We start from the raw sequence: 20,241 nt of genomic DNA on the forward strand, positions 1-20,241 counted from the left end.
CGGCCGGGGTCAGACGATCTTCCTTTAATACAAAGTCGATATATCTACATACGCAGAGGTGGGAAAACCACCCGGCTGCTTCCGTTTGAATAAACAGTGTTGAAAGCAACGGCAGATCCGCTCTTGTACAAAGAGAAAAACTCACTTGCTCAGGGGTGGGGGGTGGGGAACCCATCCTTCTGCTTCTGCCCCATAGTCCCAGGGGGAAAGGGTCCCCGATCCAGGCAGAACATGGCCTCTCTCTCCTGGAAGAAGCGGGACCCCCCCCCCATTTTGTTCAGTCTTCCTCCTCAGGGGCAGGAGACGGGGGAGGGGGTTCAGGCGGCAGGGGTGGGGGTCACTGCCCTCTCCTCGGTGGCAGCACCCACCCCGGTGGGTTTCTGAACCTGACGCTGGTGGGCCGAAGCCCCCTACCCCCCCCACCCCCCCCCCTCAGACCGGTCTTTGATATGTTTCAGAATTAAAAAAGAAAAAAAGAAGAAAAATGCAAAAAAAAAAAAAAAGAAAAAAAGGAAAAAAAGGAAGAAACCAGGAGCACAAGGGCCCCCTGTCCTTGAGCGAGGCACTCCTTCCCGAGGGCAGCGCCGATGGGAGGAGGAAGCCAGGTGCCCCGGGGGCGGGTCTTGGGGGGTCCCCCTCCCCCGCACCTACGAATGGGGTCATCACACAAAAACGTTCTCTACGGTGAAAAAATAGACTAGTCTGTGAATGGAACAGGAATAAGCAAAGTTCTTTTTAAATCTGTTGACTGGCGAGTCTTTTTTTTTCCTTTTTCTGTTTGTTTCTTCTTAAAAAAAAAAAAATGAAAAAAAAAATACACTATTTAAAAAAAGAAATGTCACTGGATACGGTTACACAGAGTCTGAAAAGAAAGCTGAATTTTGCACCCCCCCGGCCCGGCGGCGCCCCCAGGCTGCAGGGCAGGAGGGCCCCCCGGCAGACCAGGGCTCCAGCGCACGGCCCCGCCCGCCTCTGGGTCAGGGGAGAGCCCCTGCCTGCTCCCTGCCCCCCACCCCCCCAGGAATCTCTCGTTCGGAATCGGAAGGAAATGAGGAATGTGCCAAGTATCGGAAGGCGGCGGCCGGTGCCGGGGGGCTGCTGGGCACCGCGCGGGGGGCTGGGGCGCCACGGCACTCCTGGACCGCGCAGACACGTGGCCGCTGCTTCCTCCCGCCCTGGCCGCCGGGGGTCCAGGCCTCGGGGGCCCACCCGGCGGGGGCGGAGGCATCCAGGCCGTTGGAGTCTGGCCGGCGGCGGCCATGGCTTTAGGTTGCATAGTGGTCAAAGCTCCCGAGGTACTCCAGCGCCGCCTGGTAACAGAACTGGTACTCGTCCTGCAGGGGGAGGCGAGGGCGGGCTCGGTCAGGCCCCCAGCTGCGGCCCCCCCATTGCCCTTGGGAGTCAGCCTCCTGCGGGACAGTGTCCCACGGGGCTGGGCTCTGACCCTAGAAGGGCCTCCTTCTACCTGCCTGGAGCCCCTCCCCCTGCAGCAGGGTGCTCGGGGCTGGGGGTCCGACGCTGGGGGCTTCCGGAACTCCGGCCCGTCTGGGGTTCCCAGCTGAGCCCTGAACCTGCTGTGACTTTGGAACCGGGGCGGACACTTCTCTGCCCACTCTGCGGGCTGCGTCTCGGGTCTGGATTTCAGTCTACTCTTGTGTCATAAGGTCGGACTCCTCCCCTGCGGGCCCCCCCCGGCTGTCGAGGAACTTGTGCCCACAACAATCCAGAGTGAAGACTGACTGTGTGCACCCATCTCATGGAAGAGGACACGAGGCGGGGGGAGGGGCGCTGGCCGCAGAGGCCCTGCCCGCGGTGCTCACCTCCGTCTGCACCATGGCCGGCCTCTGGGTCCGCAGCATCTTCACGGTCTGGAAGATGTCCACGACGCCCTCATACCGCATGCGCTCCAGCACGATGCTGAGCGTGATGAACACACCGGTCCTGCCCACGCCGGCACTGGTGGGGGCGAGCACAGCCGTTCAGGGCCGGGTGCCCCACGGGCCCACACGCCGCTGCCCGATTCCTGGGGCCCGGAGAGAGCCCCAACCCGCGAGCCCGGGCGAGGCTCGAGGCGGCGCTTGCTGGGCCTCAGTTCCCCCGGTGGGGCGCGCACGGGACGGCTCACCTGCAGTGGACGGAGATGGGACCGTCCTGGCCGAACTGTTCCTTGGTCTTGTGCACTTGGCCGATGAAGTCAATGAAGCCCTCCCCCGACTTTGGCACGCCCTGCTCCGGCCAGTCTGTGAACTGGAACTGCCGGACCGTCCGGGACTGGCCGTCCTGGAATGAGGTCAGCGACCGTGTGGCTGGCTTCCCGCCGGCGGGCCTCCCATGCCCCATCCCGCCGCCTGCGCTGGGGGCTCGCTGTCCGACAGCATCTAAGGATGCCGACGCAGCGCTCCTCGCCATCCGCCGACCCCCCGACGATGTCCTCTCCTATGTCACCGCCCGCCAATCCACAGCTCCGGTGCCATCTGCCCAGCCAAAGTGGCATCCAAGGCTACCGTTGGCTGCCGCCCCCTGGTGCACCCGACACCTGCCTCCCCCAGTCCCGGCCGCCGCCTCCGTGCTCTACGGGGCATCTCCCCCCTTCGCCACCCAGCACCGCGCCACTGTCCGCCCAACCCTCCCTCGCGTCTGTCCCTTAAAAAGCATCACCCGGCACCATCACCCCACCTCTCGCCACCCAGGGCTGGTAACTCCTCATCCGTGGCCTCCACCCCCCCTTCCCTGCACTTTCTCTGCCCGCCCCTCCCCCCAACTCTCCAGCAGGGCCAGCCAACACCGTCCCTCTCCGCTGGCCTCCAGCCACGGTGACCCAATGGCCCTTTTCCCACAGGTCACCATCCGCGGGCGCCATCTTCCGCGGACCTCCTCCGCCTCTCCCTCGCCATCTGCGCTCCCGATCACGTGCTCTCCCCCAAAGGGTGCCTTCCAGCGAGACCCGACCCTGACGGCCTCCGTTCCCACCTTCCTCGCTCTTGTACCGTCAGTGGCAGAGGTGGCGTTGGTCAGCCAGCGTCCATCATTCTTCGCGACCCAACGTCGTTTTCCACGGTTTCCTCCACCCCCGCGGGACCAAGGCTTGCCCTTCTCCCAGCTTCTCTCCCTACCGCGTGGCTGAGAACAGCTCCGCCTCGGCCCACTGGGGGGACCCCGTTCTGGGACCTGCGCTCACTCTCCAACCCGCCTGCCTCCCACCCAACCCCGTCCGAGCTTGTCTCCCTCCGCCACGTCCCCCAGCCCCCCCCGCCGGGTCTCCCGCCCCCCGGCCCCCCCCTCCCCCCGCCCCGGCCCCCCCCCCCCCCCCCCCCCCCCCCCCCCCACCGCGGAGGAATCCCCCGTCTCCCCACAGGGCTCCCTGCCTCTGCCAGTCTCTACGGGTCTCTACGGGTCTCTACGGGCCGCCGGCAAGCCCCGCTTCCCCACGGCATTCTTACCCACCAACTCCCCCACCCGGCGCAGTGCTGAGACCCAGCCCCGCCGGTCATGACCCTCTTCTGGTCTGGGGCTCCCCGGCCCACCGCCCTGCACCGTCACGTCTCTCCCACCACGCTGGGAGCACTGCCACGCCGTCCTCCAAGGGGAGCAGCCCGCTCTCGCCCCCCTACACCATACCCTTGGGCCCTGCTCCCTGGTGAGTGGCGCTGCGCATGCTCCGAGGGAGACACTGTGGGGTCGGCACCGCGACTCGGCGCTCTCTCCTACCTGTTTGGTGCTGGGACCGACTGGTCTTCTCAGTAGCCCAACCCCCAGGGCCTGGTTCTACCCCCGGGCCTTTGCTTCTACCCTCAACTAGGGAAGCTCCCTCCAGACCTGTGCAGCAGACGGGATTCCAGCGTCTGCCAGCTATTCCTCCCCACACTCACCCGGGCATCCGTGACCTTGAACTCCCGCAGGATATACTGAGGCATGTTGTATTCAGCCATTGGGTCCACTACGAAGTACTGATAGCGGGCGGAGCGCTCGGCTGGCCAGTACTGGTGACATTTTTCCTGTGGAGGGGACGGCAGCTGTGGTCAGCCCGGCCTGAGGCCCGCCCCCAGTCCGTGGTCACCTCCCTCCCCACTCCGGTCTGTGGCTCACCAGGTCCCCCCTGCACTCCCTGTCCGTGGCTCACCCCCCACCCCTGGTCCAGGGCTCACCCCTGGCCCCCGCCCCGCCTGCGGCTCATCCCCGCCCCCATCCGTGGCTCACCCGGCCCATCTCCCGCAGCTTGGTCAGCATCACCACGATGGTAGAGTTGTTCTCCCACAGCATGCGCCAGAAGTCTTCCGTGGTTTCTGCCAGCGGCCCCTGCGTCGCGATGTAGGCCTTCTGCTGCCTGCGGTGTGGGGCGTGTGAGACCAGGGCCAGCGGTGAGATGCAGGCCCAGGCTGGGGACCGGCCTGATGCCCATGCCAGCGGGTCCCACCTGCCACGCCCCTGCCTCCCCAGGAGCTGCCGGCCAGCGCCCCTCCCCCACCCCACCTCCCCAAGCCTCCCCATAACCCTGTTTTGCACCTGGGAAGCCCTCAGCCTCAGGGTAAGTTCTAGTGCCACACAGAGGCAGCAGGACGCCTGCTAACCTCTCCTGCCCCCCCCTCCACTCCCTGGAGGACCAGCCAACTCCTTCCAGGAGTCTGAATGTGCTAGGATTTCGGTCACCCTGCAGCCTCTGTGCCCGCAGGACCTTCTCCAACACCGTCCCTTAGCCAGGAATTCTCAACCTTGGCACCGACATTCAGGATCATTCTCTGGGATGGGCACTGTGGGGTGCTGAGTAGCGCCCCGGCCTCCCCCCGCCCCCCCTCCTGTTATGACTAACAAAATGTCACCAGACACAGCCCCATTTCCCTTGGGTGGCAGAACTGCCCAGACCGAGAACCACCGCTGTACAAAGGACACAAAGAACCACATCACAGACAGCAGCCATCCCTTAAATACACAGCTCCAGGCTTCCTCCCCCTCAGCCGCGACCCCGCGGAGGCCAGCAGGGTGTCCAGCTCCGTCTCCCACGTGGAGCTGGAGACCCCTGGGCGGAGGGGGCAGAGCGCAGGCACCTGTAGCCGTCGATGAAGCTGGCGTTGATGTAGTCGGAGCCCTCCACCCCGCGGATGGGCTGCAGACAGACCCGCGTGCTCTCGTAGGGCATGATGTTCACCAGGCGGTTCTTGAACTTGTTACAAGGCAGATTGGCACTGATGAAGCGGGACGTGTGGGCTTTGGAGTTGGCCAGGCGCTGTGGGGACGGCGGAGGGCAGGGGTCACCAGCAGCACGCTGGGGCTGCGTGTTTTCCCAGCAGCAGCGCTAGGGTGGAGTGTGGGGCGGGGACGAGACAGCCCCGCCCCTGCCGAGGCCCCGCCCCACCCCGCCCCTCTCACCTTGAACTCGAGCTCCATGCCGGTGACGTGCTCGCCGGGCTCCACCTGCGCCAGCTTCTGGATGTAGGCGTAGAGGCTGCGGGCCGGCACCTCCGTGTTGCCGCAGCCCACGGCCTCCAGCAGGGCCTCGTGGATGAAGCTGTACTGGTCCTCCGTCTGCACCATGTAGTTGCGCTGCGAGCGCATGAGCGTCACGTGGCCGTACACGTCCACCGTCTTCTCGGGCTTGATCCGCTCCAGCATGGCGTCGATGACGATGAAGCAGCCGGTGCGGCCCACGCCGGCACTGCGGGGACGGGCACGGCGGTCAGGGCCCCCGCGGGAGGCCCCGGGGCGGGAGCGGGGGGCGGCCAGCGGTACCTGCAGTGCACGACCACGGGGCCCGCGTCCGGCGGGTTACAGGTCTTCACCCTCCGCAGGAAAGCCAGGAACGGCGTCGGGTACTCGGGCACCCCGTGGTCGGGCCATGCCGTGAACTGGAACTGGCGGACCTCCCGTTTCTCGCTGGAGCCGTTCTGGGGGGCCACAGGGACACCGCGGTCACAGCAGCCCTCCGTGCGCGGACAGAGGACGCCAAATTCACACCCGGGGGGCCCAGGTGCCTCATGTACTGGTGGGGGGGAGGACCCCACCGATGTGTCCCAGCATAGCCAACATCATGCCCGACTTTCTCCCCAAATCCACCCCCATCTCAGCTGGGGGTGGCTCCATCCCACCAGGGGTTCTGGCCAGAACCCAGGAGTCCCCCTTGACTCACTGGCCCTCCCACATCCAACTGGCTAGGCCTCCCTCTGTCCCAAACCCGCCTGCTTCTCACCCACTCCGTGGCGCCCTTCCTGGTCCAGACCCCTCTGCCCTGGACCCCCTCCTCTAGCTCTTGCCCGAACAGTCCGCCCTCCCCCACAGTGGCCACCAGGGGGCGCCGGTGAGCACCTGAAGTCACATTTGCCCCACCCCCGCAACATCCACCTGAGAACCCCACCCTGAGTTAACCCATCCACCTGAGGGTTAAAGCCCAAGTCCTCACAGAGACCCTCCCCTCCTCCTCTCTCCCCCTCATACATTCTGCTACAACCATAACACAGGCTGCCTCATTGTTTCTCCATCATGCCAGGCATGGTCCTGCCCCAGGACCTTTGTACAGGCTGAGCCTCTGCCAGAATATTCTTTCCCCGGATCTCATGGCTCCTTTCCTCATCATCTCCAGGTCCCCTGACACAGACTTTTTTTCCCCCTTTCTACATATAAGATTTGTCATTTTACATGTTACTGTCAATGCCTTGTCAACCAGACTAAGCTCTAAAAGGGCAAGACATTTTGTCTGTCTTGGTCTTTGCTGTGTCTTGGTGCCCAAATCAGGGCCTGACGCACAGTGAGTGCTTACTGTTGACAGAGGACCTGGCTGGAGTCTGGGGAACATTGTGGTGTCAGCTGTCCTCTCTGCCCCATAATAACAATGAAAAAATGTCCTCCAGAGAGCAAACAGCCTCACAGTTGAGAACCAGTGAAGTAGAAGACACATGGAACCATGTAACTGACAGGAACCATCAGTTAAATGCATGTCTAAAATTCCCTCTGCCCCAGGCCTGACTGCCCAGGCTAGCAGGGACTCTCTAGCTTTGTCTCCTACCCACCATGGGCCTTGGCTCGGTGAGGCCAGAGGGCAAGCAGGGAGGGAAGGCCTGGGGACATAACTGATGGCAAGGGGACGACAGGCTCACTGCTATGTTGGGTTCTGCTGGTTTTGTCCTCCTACTGTGGCTTGGCACAGCAAGTCCCTCCTCTGAGTCTCACCTTCCCCATCTATGCGACAGGCTTCGAAAGAATGTGGTCAGCCAGGGCCCACACGCTTGCTTTTCTCTGTCTGATGGGAGCTCCCGGGACAGAAGCTGGAGCCTTCTGACTATCTCTTCCCCACCTCCATCACCCCCTCCCAGGCACCAGGCCTAGCCTGGGCTCTACCTTGTGCAAAGAGAATGTCCGGACACAGAACGTGGCCAGCTCGATGGTGTCCAGCAGCGTGACCTGGATGAAACCGTAGGTCTCTGTGCCCCTGTTGGGCCAGTACTGATCGCATTTGATCTGCAGAAGGCGAGAGAATGGAGGTGAGCGCGGGCTCGCGCTGGCCGGGGGGCGCTGGCCGGGGGCACTGGGGCTGCAGGGTCCGGGCCCCACCCGTGATTTCTCCTCTAGCCGTGTCATCATGACGATGGTCGCTGAACGCTGTTCCCACACCATACGCCAGAAGTCGCCGAAGGTCTCCGGCAGCGGCCCCTGCGTGGCGATGTACGCGTTCTGCCGCCGGTAGCCGTCCACGTAGTTGGCGTTGATGTAATCGCTGCCCACGATGCCTACAGCCGGGGCAGAAGCCAGAGATCAGAGGGGGGTCCTGCGGTCTCCTACACGGATTCCGTCTGGCCTACCACCTCCTGGGAGCCCTCCTGGACCGCCCCAAGCTGTCCCCCAAGGAACCGTGCAGCCCAAATGTGGAGGTTTCTCCACCTCCACCCTACTGTCCTGGGGGCCAGACTGTTCTCTGGGGGGCGGACTGTCCTGTGCACGGCAGGGTCTGAGCCGCCTCTCAGACCTTTAGATGCCACTAGCTTCCTCTCCCCCGGAACGTGAACACAGAAATGTCCTCGGACCTTCCAAACGTTCCCTGGGCACTGAGAACTGCTGATGCAGAGGGACAGATGGAAACAGCTTACGGACAGCAGCCATCAGTTAACTACATTCCAAAAACTCCCAGGAGCTTCTGGCTGGAGTTGGACCAGGCCTGCGGCCAGCATCAGGCCTCAGTTTCCCTAATCTGTGCCCGTGTTCGTCCACGTGGCCACGTGGAGGCCCAGTGTCCGCATGCTGTCCCTGACACGGGCAAGGGCGGAAGGGGGCCCGGGCTGCTACCTTCGATGGGCTGGAGGATGACGCGGGAATGGTCGTACGCGATGACGTTGGCGTAGCGGTTCTTGGGCTTGTTCACTTCCAGGTTGGAATGCTCCCACGTGAACTGCTGGCCGGGGTCGATGGACTGCAGGGGAAGGTGAGTGGGGGAGGCATCAGGGTGCGGCACTGGGGGGCCGGGTGGGGGCGGGAGGCGGGGGCGCCGGCTCACCTCGTACTCCTGGGAGAGTTTGAGGCTGTCGTTGGCCTTGAGGCGCTCCGTGTGCTCGGCCATGTCTGCGATGGGGATCGGGGGGTGGCTGAGCATGCCTGCGAGGGGGGAAAGCAGACCCCGCGGTGCGGGCCGGTCACGAGGCGGCCAGCCTCAGGGTCGGGGGGCGGGGACACTCTACAGTGTGAGTCTGTGATGGACGCGCTGTGGTTAGAGCAAGTGGCGGGGGAGGGAAGGGTTCAGGATGGCCCACGCTGGGGCCGGGAGCCCAGGCCTGCGGGGCTGTCTGCCTGCGGTTGGGGCGTTCAAGGAGCAGCTCCCAGCTGAGCCCGACAACCCAGCTGCAGATGCAGGGGAAGGGTCGCCCCGGAAGATTCCAAGCTCCTTGTGCCTCGTGGCAAGAACCGGGCAAGTGACAGAGAAATGGAGAAGCAGACGCAGCTGGCTGGGCCTCTGGAAACCTCACTCCCCAGGGCACGGGCTGGAGATGGACACCCCTGTCTGCCTCTCTGGGATCAGAATGACTGTGAGGTCTGCTGCCAGGGAGCGCTAAGGCACTGGGGAGGGGAGACGGTGTGCACTGGGCAGGGGGTCCCCATCTCTCTGTGTGCCTGCATGGGGCAGGTGCAGGGAGCCCCTGACCTCTGAGGCCTCTGAGGGCTCCTTTCCCCGTCTGGTGCATGGGACGGTAGGGGGATGGGCTCGGCTCATTCTCCCCAGTGTCTGGGTCTGCAAAACTGGCCTCCGCTCCTGGGGTCTGGCGGGCTGAGCTACGTGCCGGCCCAGAGGTACAACCCAGCCAGGCCGGCTGGTAAACACCAGAATCCCCAGCCCCGCCCCCCCTCCCCGGGTGCTCTCCAAAAGCCCTTCGCTGAGGAGTAAAGCTGGGGTCCTGCCGCACACCCCCACCTACACGCAGTCACGACCAGCGACCTAAGGGCCCAACAGACCAGACCCCCGACTCCCTGGAGAAGCCAGTGCAGGACAGGTGGACAGAGATCAGGAGGCGGGAGGGAGAACCAAAGATGGAAACAAACAGGGAGTGTGGGGGTGGGGCGCGAAAGGAAGCCGAGAACAGAGAGACACAGGAACTAACTTTCAAAGTGAAACCCCGGATCCCTGAGGGGGCTGCTGAGGCCCGAATCTGCAGAAACAGCAAACAATAAATAAATGAAAACACACGGGGGCCCCCGCCTCCCCCATCCCCCGCTGGAGGCACGCACAATGGCCGGGCCACAGACAAAGGGCAGAGCGACTTCAACAGGGGACACACGCTGCCCGGCGCCGCCCCCCTCCCCGGCACCCAGGACCTGCGGGAGCTGCTGGGAGTCGCTCCGACCAGACTGCAGCCAGTCCTGGTTCTCAACCGGGACTTCGGAAAGATCCCAAAGCTCTCGGCCTTTTGTCAACATGTCTGCCCCCAACCCCCCTGACCAACCTGGCCTTAGGTCCCCTGCTGGGGTCAGCTGAGGAGATTTCAGATAAGGTGCAGGATGGTGAGGGTGAAACTTGGGGGCGGGGGAAGGGCCTATGGGCCCATGCCATGAGCTTTAAGAAGGACAGCAACTATCAGTTAAATATGGGTGTTAAAAATCCTCACTTGGATGGAAATAGAACTGACATGACCTAGTCCAGAGACAGAAGAGAGAAAGGAGTACATGAGGGGTGCCACATGGGACCTTTTGTGATCCCTTATGGCAGACTGCAGCCATCAGTTACACTTGATCTTAGGCAGAAGGCAGAGAAGCGACAGTAGCCATCAATTAAATATAAGTGATCAAAATCCTCCTTTGAATAACAACAGAACTGATGTGAGACAGTTTAACAGCAGAAAAGAGAAAGGAGTATATTAAGAACAGCATGTGAGGTCATGCATGAGCCCTTGAGGAGGACTGCAGCCATCAGTAACACAAATGTTTAAAATCTCTGGTTTGAAACAGTTATGAGACAGAAAATAGACAGGAAGCTCAGAGACAAGAAGTAGAGACTGGGTGCAGGGGGAGGGACAGATGTAACCATGCTGTGACCTCATAAGGAGAACAGCAGCCATCAGTTAAATGGAAATCTCCTTATTTGGTTAGAAGCAGTTGGCATGAGCCTGTTAAGAGGAAAAGGATGAGAATGTGTGGGGATCACAGTACAGAGGATGATCAAGGACAAGACCCTGGTTCATTCAGTTCTCCCTCCAGGCAGGGCAGGTGACCTGAGCAGACCCGTGTGACTCCACAGGGAACTGTGGAGAGCCAGGAGAGCATGAGCATCTGTGGACGAGAGACGTGCAGGGCACACGGGAGGCACAATCTCTGTACCTCGCCAGGGGGACATCCCACAGGAGCGTGGACAAAGGCCAAGGAAAAACCCAAACGCCCACCCGAGTGTCCCTAAGACCAGAATTGGGAGCCAGAAGCAAAGCTCTTTCCATCAGAAGAAAGGACAGTTCTTGAGCCCATTTAGTTTTTGAGGGGCCCTTTCTGCTCCCAGAGACAACCCCAACCACCAATGGAACGCAGCTTTGCAAAAGCCACATTTGGTCATGACCAGACCCCGTCCCTGAAACCCCCAAGCCCGGATCCACTCAGGATCTGGGAAGCGGGCATCTCGCTGCGCCAAACCGCTCGTCCGGGGGCCGAAGGGGCTCCGCGGAAGGGGCTCTGCCGAGGGGCCCACTCCGTCGTCTGTCACGCTACCTCCCCCCGGCAGTGTGGATCCTGGCACCTAGCCCACGCACGTACCTGGCGTCTGGAAGTTAATGCGTCTCATTTCCACAGGGTCCTTGGGGTGGTGGGGGGCCAGGTCGGCGTTGTTCAGGAGGCATTTGGTGCGGGGCTCTGAGTCCTTGCGTTTACTTTGTGGGAGCAAGCAGAAGACTCCCTGAACACCGACCGGCACATGCCCCCAAACGCACGCGAATTCGCGGGAACGTCCGGTACCAGGAGCGCGCGACCCGGCCGGCGGGCAGGGGGCCGCGTACATGCACAGCTGGGGTCCCCAGGACGGCACGTGGACGCGCCTGCAGCCTGCCGGCACCCCCCCTCGCCTCACGGACACAGCACCACCCAGATCCCCCTCCTTGGTCTCTTGCCCAAGGCCTCCCAAGGACGGGGCTCGGTCCTTACCTGTCGGGCTTGCTGCTCCCGAAAGCAGACACGGATTGGAAGGAGGGAAAAGAAGACAGGTGAGGGCTACCAAGCACCTGTTCTGTGATGGTGGGCGGCTTTCCTAACCTCCCAGAGCCTTGGGCTCCTCTGGAACACGGGGTGCATCCTTCCTGCTTGGGGCCCCACCATGACAAGGGACGGCTCAGCCTTCCCTTTCTAAGGCGAGACACGTCCCGCGAGGCCTGGCAGGAATCAAGTCACTGGCCTGGTCTGAACCCAGGCTGTGTGACTTTGATCCAGTGCCTTAACCTCTCTGAGCCAGGGTTTTCTAGCCGTATGGCGGAGGACCTCTGTGATCACTCCGTGTGACTGGCCTTCCCCAGACCTTGCAGATTCTCCTTCCTCTTGCAGGGAGCCCTCCCTCCTGCCCAGTGGGGGAGTGCAAAAGGGCTCACTTCTTGTAGAGCAGGATGGCAATGACGATGCAGATGATGAAGACCACGGCTAGCACGGGCCCGATCACCCAGATGAGCCCCTCCTCGCCGTCCACGATGGGCTGCGGGTCCGGGTTATCCAGCTGGAAGGGATCTGAGAAGGGGCTGGCCGCAAACGTCTGTGGGACCAGGGCAGGAGGGGCCTCCATCAGGGTCTGTCTTACCCGGTGGTCAGAGTGGTCTTCTTCCAACAAACCTACGTCCCTCCCCGACTCCAAACCCTCCTCCGATGCTTCCTAAGAACCCTGACCCCTGGCCTGGCCCTTTGCCAATCTCTGCTCTCCCCATCGCCTCCCTTGGCCTCAGCCACTCCGAAGTCCTTCTCGTTGCTCGTGCCCCTCCAGACCTCCCTCCAACGTGTGCAAATCCTGACGACATCTTGTCTTGGTGGAACTCCTACACAGCCACCGGAGGCCTAGGTCCCAAGTCCCTTCCTCTAAAAAGCCTTCCCCTTGGAGTACCCCCAACCTCAAGTCCTTCCCTCCGCCCAGCCCTGGTTATGGGAAGCCGGAAGGGCCTGTGTCTAGGTCTGAGGTCGGGGCCCTGGGGGCTGAGGCCACGTCGGGGCCTGTGCACTCGGGGGCCGGGGCTGGAGTGGGCAGACACCGTCTGCGACTCACAGGCTCGCTCTTCTGCAGCACGGCAAGCACAAAGAGGACATATCGGTGGCCGGGCTCCAAGCCCCTGTTGTCGAAGCCGCCGTACTGCTTCTGGTCCCCAGGGTGGAATGTGGGCGGCAGCATCGAGAAACGGGCAGCAATGTAGGGGCGCGGCGCATCCAGCTGGCGCGAGTGCCTCAGGCTGCGCCTCTGCAGCCGCGCGATGTCCTGGATGAGCTGTGGGAACAGGGGTGTGGGGTGCTCAGAGGCCGGCCAGCAGCAACAGGGCTTCCAGAGGTCAGGACAGGCCTGGGCCTGGCAGGTCCGAGCCCCACCTCACCTCCTCCAGATCCATGTCTTCTGGGCTCCCCAGAGGGGTCAGGAACTGGCCACCACGAGACTTGCGCAGCGGCACCATCACAATGAAGTAGTTCCTGTAAGGAGACGAAGGGTCGGGGGCCAAGTCCGATGAATGCCTTCTGGCGGTGGGGGGCGGGGGGTGGGGAGTCCCTGCGCTCCGAATCTTCCCTTCTGCTTCTATGCCCCTAGAACCCCAGCCACACAGGACTATATAGTTCCTCATTCAAGCCTCCAGGTTTTTGAGTATGTGGTTCCTTCTGCTTCAGGGAGTCTACCCCAATTCTAGCTCTTGAACTCCTACACATCCTTCAAAGCCCCAGCTTCCATACCCACATCTTCTCATAATCCTTAATTCTTCTCTGCTCCCCAGGCAGAGTCCTCGTCTCTCCACTGGGGACTCTCAACCCTGGTGTCTCTAACACACCATGGGTCTGAAAGTGTCTGCTTCGCAGTTCTGTCTCCCCACCAATCTGGGAAACCAGAAGCCGAAGGTCAGGCACACAGAACTATCAGGAATGATGGAGGAGAAGACATAGGCCACATGTAGCGACAGTGCTCATGAAATGCCTCTGGGCAACCACACGGGCTGGGGCTGACATGACCCACGTGTCAGGGCAGGTGGCTCGGCCCAGTCACAAAGCTGGCTAATGAGGGGGTGAGGAATCCTTGGGGGTAGTGGGCAGTTGTGATCATACTGGACAGGCACGGGGCTCTGGCCGTCGGGCAGGTACACCATGATGAAGCCATCGGAGTCGGGCTTGGGGGCCACGCTGGGCTTGGCACTGAGCAGGTTAAAGGCGGTCCAGGCCGTGACGGTCTGCTGAAGGCCACCCAGGCTGCTGCCACGGTTGGTCAACACAAAGTTGTAGAAGGTGTTGGGCTTGAGGTGCGTGATGAGCTTTTTGGTGGTGCGGCCGTCCACGTCCAGTGTGAGCCCATTGTACTGGATCTGTGGGCCAGGGCCGGCTCAGTGCGGGGGGGTCTGTGCTGAGCCCCCGGCCCTGACTGAGCCTTGATCCCAGGCTCCGCCTCAACCCCACAGATCTGTGATCCCCAAAGGAGCCCCAGCCCCGGTTCTAAGCCCAGTGTTGACTAAAACGTAATTCCAGAATAAGCCTCAACCGTAGGCTAACTCATGACCCTAAGCAGATCCTCAATCCCGGCTGAGTCCCAACTCTAACTGAGCCCTAATCACAGACTTGAGTCCCAACCCGGACTGAGCTCTGACCTCAGACTGAGCCTGGATCCTAGGCTATATCGCCTGCAAGGCAGATCCTCAATCCCAGTTGAGCCTGCACCCGACTGCCAACCAACCTCGAATGAGCCCCAATCCTTATTCAGCCCTAATCGCAAACTGAGCCCTGACCCAAACTGAGCCTCAATCCCAGGTTAAGTCTTGACCACAGACTGAGTCTCAGTCTCAGCTGAGCCCTGATCCCACTCAGCCCTGAGTCCAGCTGAATCCCAACCCTGGTCAAGTCCCAGCCCTTAACCTGGCCCGCCTGCTCCCGGGGCTGGGGGCGGCGGGTGGTCTGCACCTTGTAGGGTGTGGGTGAGTTGTAGTTGTCGGGAAACTCCCAGCTGAGCAGAACGGACGTCTTCATGATCATCTTCACCTTGAAGTTCTTGGGTGAGACTGTGCCAGGCAGCGGCCGAGTGGGAGAGAGAAGAGAGGCCCCGTGAGTGCAGGCGGGAGGGCGGGGTGGGCCGGTGGGGTGGGGTGGGGGGGCGGCCCAGGCGCTCCCTGTCATCCGCTGTGCCTGTGCCCACAGCCTTACTGCCTGGCCCTGCCTGGCCCTGTCCCAAGTCCCTGCCGGGGAGGGGGGAGACGGCGCTGCTGCAGAGAGAAGACGGAGCAGGAGGGGGAGAGGGAGGGTGCGGGGGGGGGGGGGCCGGGGGGGGCGGCGGTGCCACCTAGGCACGTCCCACCTTTGCCAACGCCGGAGCCTCGGGGTCCGGACTCGCCTCGAGTGTCCACAAGGAAGCAGAAAAGTGATCACTTACCTGGGTGGGGGAGAGGGAGGGGGCTGGGGTGGGGGTGGGCACGAGGCCCGGTCCGGCTCTGGTGCGGGGATCGCCGCGCGCCTACCTTGGTCCCGCAGGAATGTCCGGTAGCGGACGGGGGGGCTGTAGGGGCCGGGGCCCTGGCGCGTGTGGGCCCGCACTTGGAGGTCATACGCCGTGTCGGGCTTGAGGCCCCGCAGCGTGAGCACGTTCTCGGCGCCCGGCTCGGCCGCGGCCGGCAGCTCAGTCTCTCGGGCGGGGCCCAGGGCTCCGGCCTCCCGCACGGCCACCGTGTACTTGATTATGGTCCCGCTGCGCTCGGCGGGCACGGGCGGCAGCCAGCGGAGCAAGACAGTGCCCGTGGAGGCGTTCCCAGCTGCCTCGAGGATCTGTGGGTGGCCGCGGGGAGTGTCCTCGGGGATGCTCAGGACCTCGGCCGCCTCCTCGCCCAGGCCTCCTCGGCTCCGGGCCGCCAGCCGAAACACATACGTGGCCCCCTTATGCACACCCAACGCCGTATAGTGGTCCTCAGTGGGTGGGAACTCCAGCGTGGCCAGGGGCGAGTCCTCACGGCCGAACTGCAGGCGGTAGCCCAGCACCTGGTCCTCGGCGGTGCCGGCTGGGGGCTCCCAGTGTGCCAGCAGGCTGCCCTCGGGGGTCTGCTGCACCGACAGGGTGGGGCGGCCCAGCACTGCAGGGACGGGGAGACAGGGGGCATGTCAGGGCCATGTGGCCCGTCAGAGTCAGGAAGTCTAGAAGTCATGAAGCAAGGGGCAGGGCTGCAAGTTTTAAAAGGGGTCTCAGGGAGGCCCCGCTCTGTTCCAGGCAAGGGAACGGCCTATGCAAAGGCCCTGCGGTGGCACTGAGCTGGGTTAAGTGGAAAGAACAGTGAGGCGGCCGGGGGCTCAGAACCCAACGAAGGAAAACGTCTCCAGATGCCAGAGCAGGCCCGTGTATGTTTACCTCTTCTCGTTCAAAAGTCACTCAGCTCCTGCCTCACTGATGTGCCCCCTGCCTCCCGCCAGCATATGATTAAATACTCATGGGACACAGGAACGTTTCAAAACCTTGCCCTTGCCCCATGGTTCTCACGGTCTCGGTAATAATCAATGTGCCAAGGTTCTCATAAGTCTGGCAGGAGAGAAGGTCTACAAATAAAACCAGTCTTCTCCTCCTGCAGGACTTATCAGGACCTTTCAGACAGAACATGCAGTGGGTCTGCTTGACAAACACAGCTGTAATGCAAGATCCCTGACAGAAGATGCACAATCAGGGGAGGCTTCTTGAAGGAGGTAATGCGTATGCTGGATACCGCAGGATAGAGACTAGGCAGATGGAGGGAACAGCATGGACACGGACCGGCGGCGGCATGGGGAGGGGCTGTGTCCAGCTAGCCAGGAATGTCGGGCTCTGTGGGCTGAGGGAGGGGCCCTGGCGAAGGGGTGGGTGCAGGATGTGAGGTGGAGGGCCTGGAGCCTAGCATTCCTGAAACACAACAAACTGTTGCCTACGCCACACCTTGGCCTGGGCTGTGCCATCTGCCCACAACCTCCTCCCCTTACATTTTCACGGCAACCTCACCTTCTCCTCCTCAACGTTGGCTGGAGGAAAAAAAATAGTCCCTTGGGAGTGATGGTAGGGGCCTGGTGGGGCCAGAAAGGGAAACTGAGGCAGTGCCGCTAAGAGAAGAGGTTTCACGGTGCAGTGTGGGTGATGGCACACGACCTCCGCACAACCTACCCAGGGTGATCAGAGTTGTGATGAGGGAAGGCGGGGGCGAGGGGGGCGCCAGGATGCCCACAGGGAGCACTGGACCGAGTCTGTGGGCAGGGGGCAGGCCGGGGAAGGGTCTCCAGGCGGAAGGAACAGCCCTGGTGAAGCCGGAATGGGACAGAGGCCTGGCTGTGGTTCCCACCCGGCTGCAGCTAAGCAGGCGGGGAAGCCAGTGAGGAGGAGAAGGTGGGGCTGGCCGGCCTCCTGAGCTGCCCCCGTGTCTCTGCTCTCACTGGCTCGCTGCCCAGTGCTCTCTCCCTGCGTGAGCTCAAGAACACCATGGGGTGCTCTAGGGGGCAACAGGGCCATGGTGGGGGTTGGAGGGCTCTCTCACCTGCTCCCTTGGTCACAACCACCTTGGGTTTGCTGCGAGCACCGTCGCCTTTCATGGTGTAGGCGGCTACGGTGATGGAGTAGGCGGTCTCTGGCTGCAGGTTTGTGATGACCATCTCCTGCGGGCAGGGGTGGCGGTCAGCCGTGCCACCGGGCTTGAGACCGGCCCTGCCCACCCCCCTTTCCGGGCTGGGGTCAAGCAAGGCGGATGTGGGGCCTAGTCTGCGGGTGGAGGCGTGCATCCGAGCTCATGCACAGACCCCAACACACAGCACGTCCATGCGAAATTGGGCACACGCAGCCTGATACCCCAACATCTTCCACCCGGACCAGCGCTCTCCCCACCGCCTTTGCCCCCAGGCTGTCCTCCCTGCACCGGCCACAAGAGGGCGCCTGTGAGCACCACAGTCACGACCTGCCCTCCTACGCCCATAGCCCTCCAGGGCTCCCACCTCCCATAGGGGTAAAAGCCCAAATCCTTCACTGCCTGTCCCGGCCTCCTCCCACTGCCCCCACTCCCCCCCACTCCCCCTGCTCCAGCCACTGGGCGTCCTCACTCCTCCGGGATGCCAGGCTTGCGCCCACCCTAGGGCCTTTGCCTGGGCTGTGCCCGCTGCCTCCACGACACCCACTCGTGCGCTGGAGAGGCACCATCAGGCCACGAGAGCCAATTGTTACATTCTCAGGAATTTTGTAAGCCCGAATTAAACACAGCCATTATCAGAAAGTAACTTACGTACATAAGAACAAAAGTAGTGAATACTCAAAACCCACCCTCTCCTTGTCTTACTACATTTCGCTACCATCAAGGCCCTCGGGGTGATTCTGTCTCGTGTCTGCAGCAGGAAGCTACAGGTGATAAGCTACAGATCGGGACTGCCCACCCCCCAAGCCCAGAGAGTGCCATCAGTAAATCTTTGCAGCCCCTCTAGACCCTGCCCCCACCGGAGCCATCACTAGACACAGACAGTTGACCTTGGACAACGTGGGGATAGGGGTGCTGACCCCCGTGCAGCATAAAATCTGCATGGCACTTCTGACTGCCCCCCGACCCCACCCCCTGAATTCAGCTACTATTACCTTCCTGTTGCGCAGAAGCCTTATAGATAAATGTAACTGACGAAAACATCATTTGCGCATTATACGTATCAGATACCGTATTCTTACGCTAAAGCAGCTAAAGGACAAAGAGGAGGTCACACTGTACTGCGTTTCTCAAAAACAAACTGGCCGGTAAGTGGACCTCCGCAGCTCAAACCCGTTGTGTCCAAGGGCCAAGTGTATTTGTGTCTTGTTACAGTGGGCCGTCCTCTCCCACACTGGACTGGGACCCCCAGGAGGGCGGGCTCAGGTCTGTCCTGGTCACTGCTCAGGAAATTATGGCTTGTCCTGCAAACGTTCGAGCTGCCGCCTGACCTTGCACACATACCCTCACAGTCATACGTGTGTCCACGTCCCCACGCATGCACACCCACAAACACGGTCTAGCATGCCTGGGTGTAGGGGGCGGGTGGCCCCAGGTCAGGTGCATGTGGAGGGGGACAGGGATGGATGAAGAGAGGGTCTCCCGCCCCTGGGCCTCACATTCATCCCTCCCAGGGTCTTGGTGGATGGGAGGGGCTGAGGTGGAGGCCTTGGAGGGAACTCACCCCTCCTTGGAGGGAACTCACCCCTCGGCCGGCCTAGGGGTAGGGAAGAGGCAAAGCCTCTGGGCGTGGCGAGGGGGCGGCTGGTGTCAATTTAACACGAGACCTGGGGCTTTCAGAAGACTGTGTCCTGCGGGCCTCTCCCCTCCCCACCCTGCCGGGGCCCACTGACCCTCTCACCACCCAAGGGCCGCAATGAAGCAGATGCTTTGGCCAGATAGAGAAACCCGGAGGTCAGAGAAGGCTGAGCCAGGTGACAAAAGAGTCTGGCTGGGTTGGAAACTGGCCCCCACTTTGGATCTGCCAGCCCTAGGTCCAGCAGGGGAGGCGGTGGGGTGCAGGGGTGAGGCAGGGCTGCAGAAAAAGCTTGAGCAAAGGTGTGGCGGTGAAAAACCACGGCAGGAGCAAGGCTGGGCGCTGTGCAGGAGGGGCACTGTGTGAGTCCGGTGGGTCTAGGGGCCATCCAGGTAAGAGGGCTAACGTATACCCTGAGTCCAGGACCCCAGTAGGGCTCCTAGGGCCATCTGCCTGATTGAAAATTGAGGCTACACACTCCACATTACCAGTAGGCATCTGGGGCCCAGGGGGGAAGATCCTCTTACAAAAGACGTGCAGGGGGAGTGTGTGGGGGGGGGGTGGGGTGTCACATCACTGCACGGCCCGCGGGAGAACACTGCAATGGCCGGGCAGGGGTGCTACTTACATATTCGGCTGTGTCGTCCGTCTCCCACTGAGTGTGGGAGGAGGCGGCAGGGGAGAGAGGAGGAGGTGAGCAGGTGGCCAAAGAGAGAGAAGCAGGGAGAAGGCAGGCGCGCAGGGTCTGGGGGCCGCCCCGCCCACCCAGGCCCCGCCCACCCGAGCCCCGCCCAGAGCCCCGCCCACCTGGGCATCAGCCAGCATGATGTCCTTGATGCGCGGTGGCCCGCGGGCCTCGGCGCCCTCCATGCGTACGTAGTGGACCTGGTAGCCGCGGATCTGGCCGTGCTGCCGGCCGGGCGCGGGCGAGCGCCACAGCACGCGGATGGCCGTGGCGTTGAGCGCCTCCGCCTCCACCTTCCGCGGCGGCGCGCTGGGCACTGGCGGGGGCAGGGGAGGGGCGGGCAGGGCCGTTACTGGGGCGCCTGGCCCTGCCCCGGGGCAGCACTGCTGCCGGATGCCAGGGTGCCAAGTGGCTGCTGGTTAACCTGGTCTGAGCGCTCACCACCAGCTGGGAGGGCATCCCTCCTTCACGGCTCCCACAGCCCGGAGGTGGGGTGGGGAGGGGGCCCAATGGTGTGCCCCACTTACAGATGGGCCACTGAGGTCCCCCAGAGCCTAAGACATCTGCCCAGGGCCACATGACACGAGTGAGCCCTGCACGCCCCGTTCCTCGGTCGTTACCCACCTGCCTCCATCCTAACAGCATCCCTTCTGGGCAGGGGCTCTTACTCCAATTTTATAGATGGGGAAACTGGGACC

General features: G+C 62.4%; 1 protein-coding gene across 13 annotated transcripts in view; it reads right to left on the reverse strand.

The window, feature by feature from the left end:
• Positions 1 to 788: 788 nt before the first annotated feature.
• Positions 789 to 20,241, reverse strand: part of PTPRS (protein tyrosine phosphatase receptor type S) — a 92,946-nt gene continuing 73,493 nt past the window's right edge. For 3 of the 13 annotated variants that reach the window (XM_059388742.1, XM_059388729.1, XM_059388730.1), the window contains 24 exons: positions 19,666 to 19,859; positions 19,487 to 19,513; positions 17,139 to 17,256; positions 15,117 to 15,722; positions 14,566 to 14,663; positions 13,723 to 13,976; positions 13,008 to 13,101; positions 12,689 to 12,904; positions 12,030 to 12,187; positions 11,593 to 11,604; positions 11,209 to 11,321; positions 9,573 to 9,620; positions 8,477 to 8,574; positions 8,269 to 8,392; positions 7,540 to 7,715; positions 7,327 to 7,446; positions 5,725 to 5,879; positions 5,365 to 5,650; positions 5,043 to 5,221; positions 4,198 to 4,324; positions 3,870 to 3,995; positions 2,126 to 2,280; positions 1,821 to 1,956; positions 789 to 1,334 (listed from right to left, as the gene is read on the reverse strand). In XM_059388742.1, the coding sequence (XP_059244725.1) occupies positions 1,266 to 1,334; positions 1,821 to 1,956; positions 2,126 to 2,280; positions 3,870 to 3,995; positions 4,198 to 4,324; positions 5,043 to 5,221; positions 5,365 to 5,650; positions 5,725 to 5,879; positions 7,327 to 7,446; positions 7,540 to 7,715; positions 8,269 to 8,392; positions 8,477 to 8,574; positions 9,573 to 9,620; positions 11,209 to 11,321; positions 11,593 to 11,604; positions 12,030 to 12,187; positions 12,689 to 12,904; positions 13,008 to 13,101; positions 13,723 to 13,976; positions 14,566 to 14,663; positions 15,117 to 15,722; positions 17,139 to 17,256; positions 19,487 to 19,513; positions 19,666 to 19,859 (3,689 nt within the window). In that variant the 3' untranslated portion in view covers positions 789 to 1,265. The remainder of the gene's footprint in view (positions 1,335 to 1,820; positions 1,957 to 2,125; positions 2,281 to 3,869; positions 3,996 to 4,197; positions 4,325 to 5,042; positions 5,222 to 5,364; positions 5,651 to 5,724; positions 5,880 to 7,326; positions 7,447 to 7,539; positions 7,716 to 8,268; positions 8,393 to 8,476; positions 8,575 to 9,572; positions 9,621 to 11,208; positions 11,322 to 11,592; positions 11,605 to 12,029; positions 12,188 to 12,688; positions 12,905 to 13,007; positions 13,102 to 13,722; positions 13,977 to 14,565; positions 14,664 to 15,116; positions 15,723 to 17,138; positions 17,257 to 19,486; positions 19,514 to 19,665; positions 19,860 to 20,241) is intronic. The other 10 variants (XM_059388732.1, XM_059388731.1, XM_059388734.1 and 7 more) reach the window with 10 other exon arrangements.

This window comes from Mustela nigripes, chromosome 2 (genome assembly GCF_022355385.1).
Source record: "Mustela nigripes isolate SB6536 chromosome 2, MUSNIG.SB6536, whole genome shotgun sequence".
NCBI classification, from domain to species: Eukaryota; Metazoa; Chordata; class Mammalia; order Carnivora; family Mustelidae; genus Mustela; species Mustela nigripes.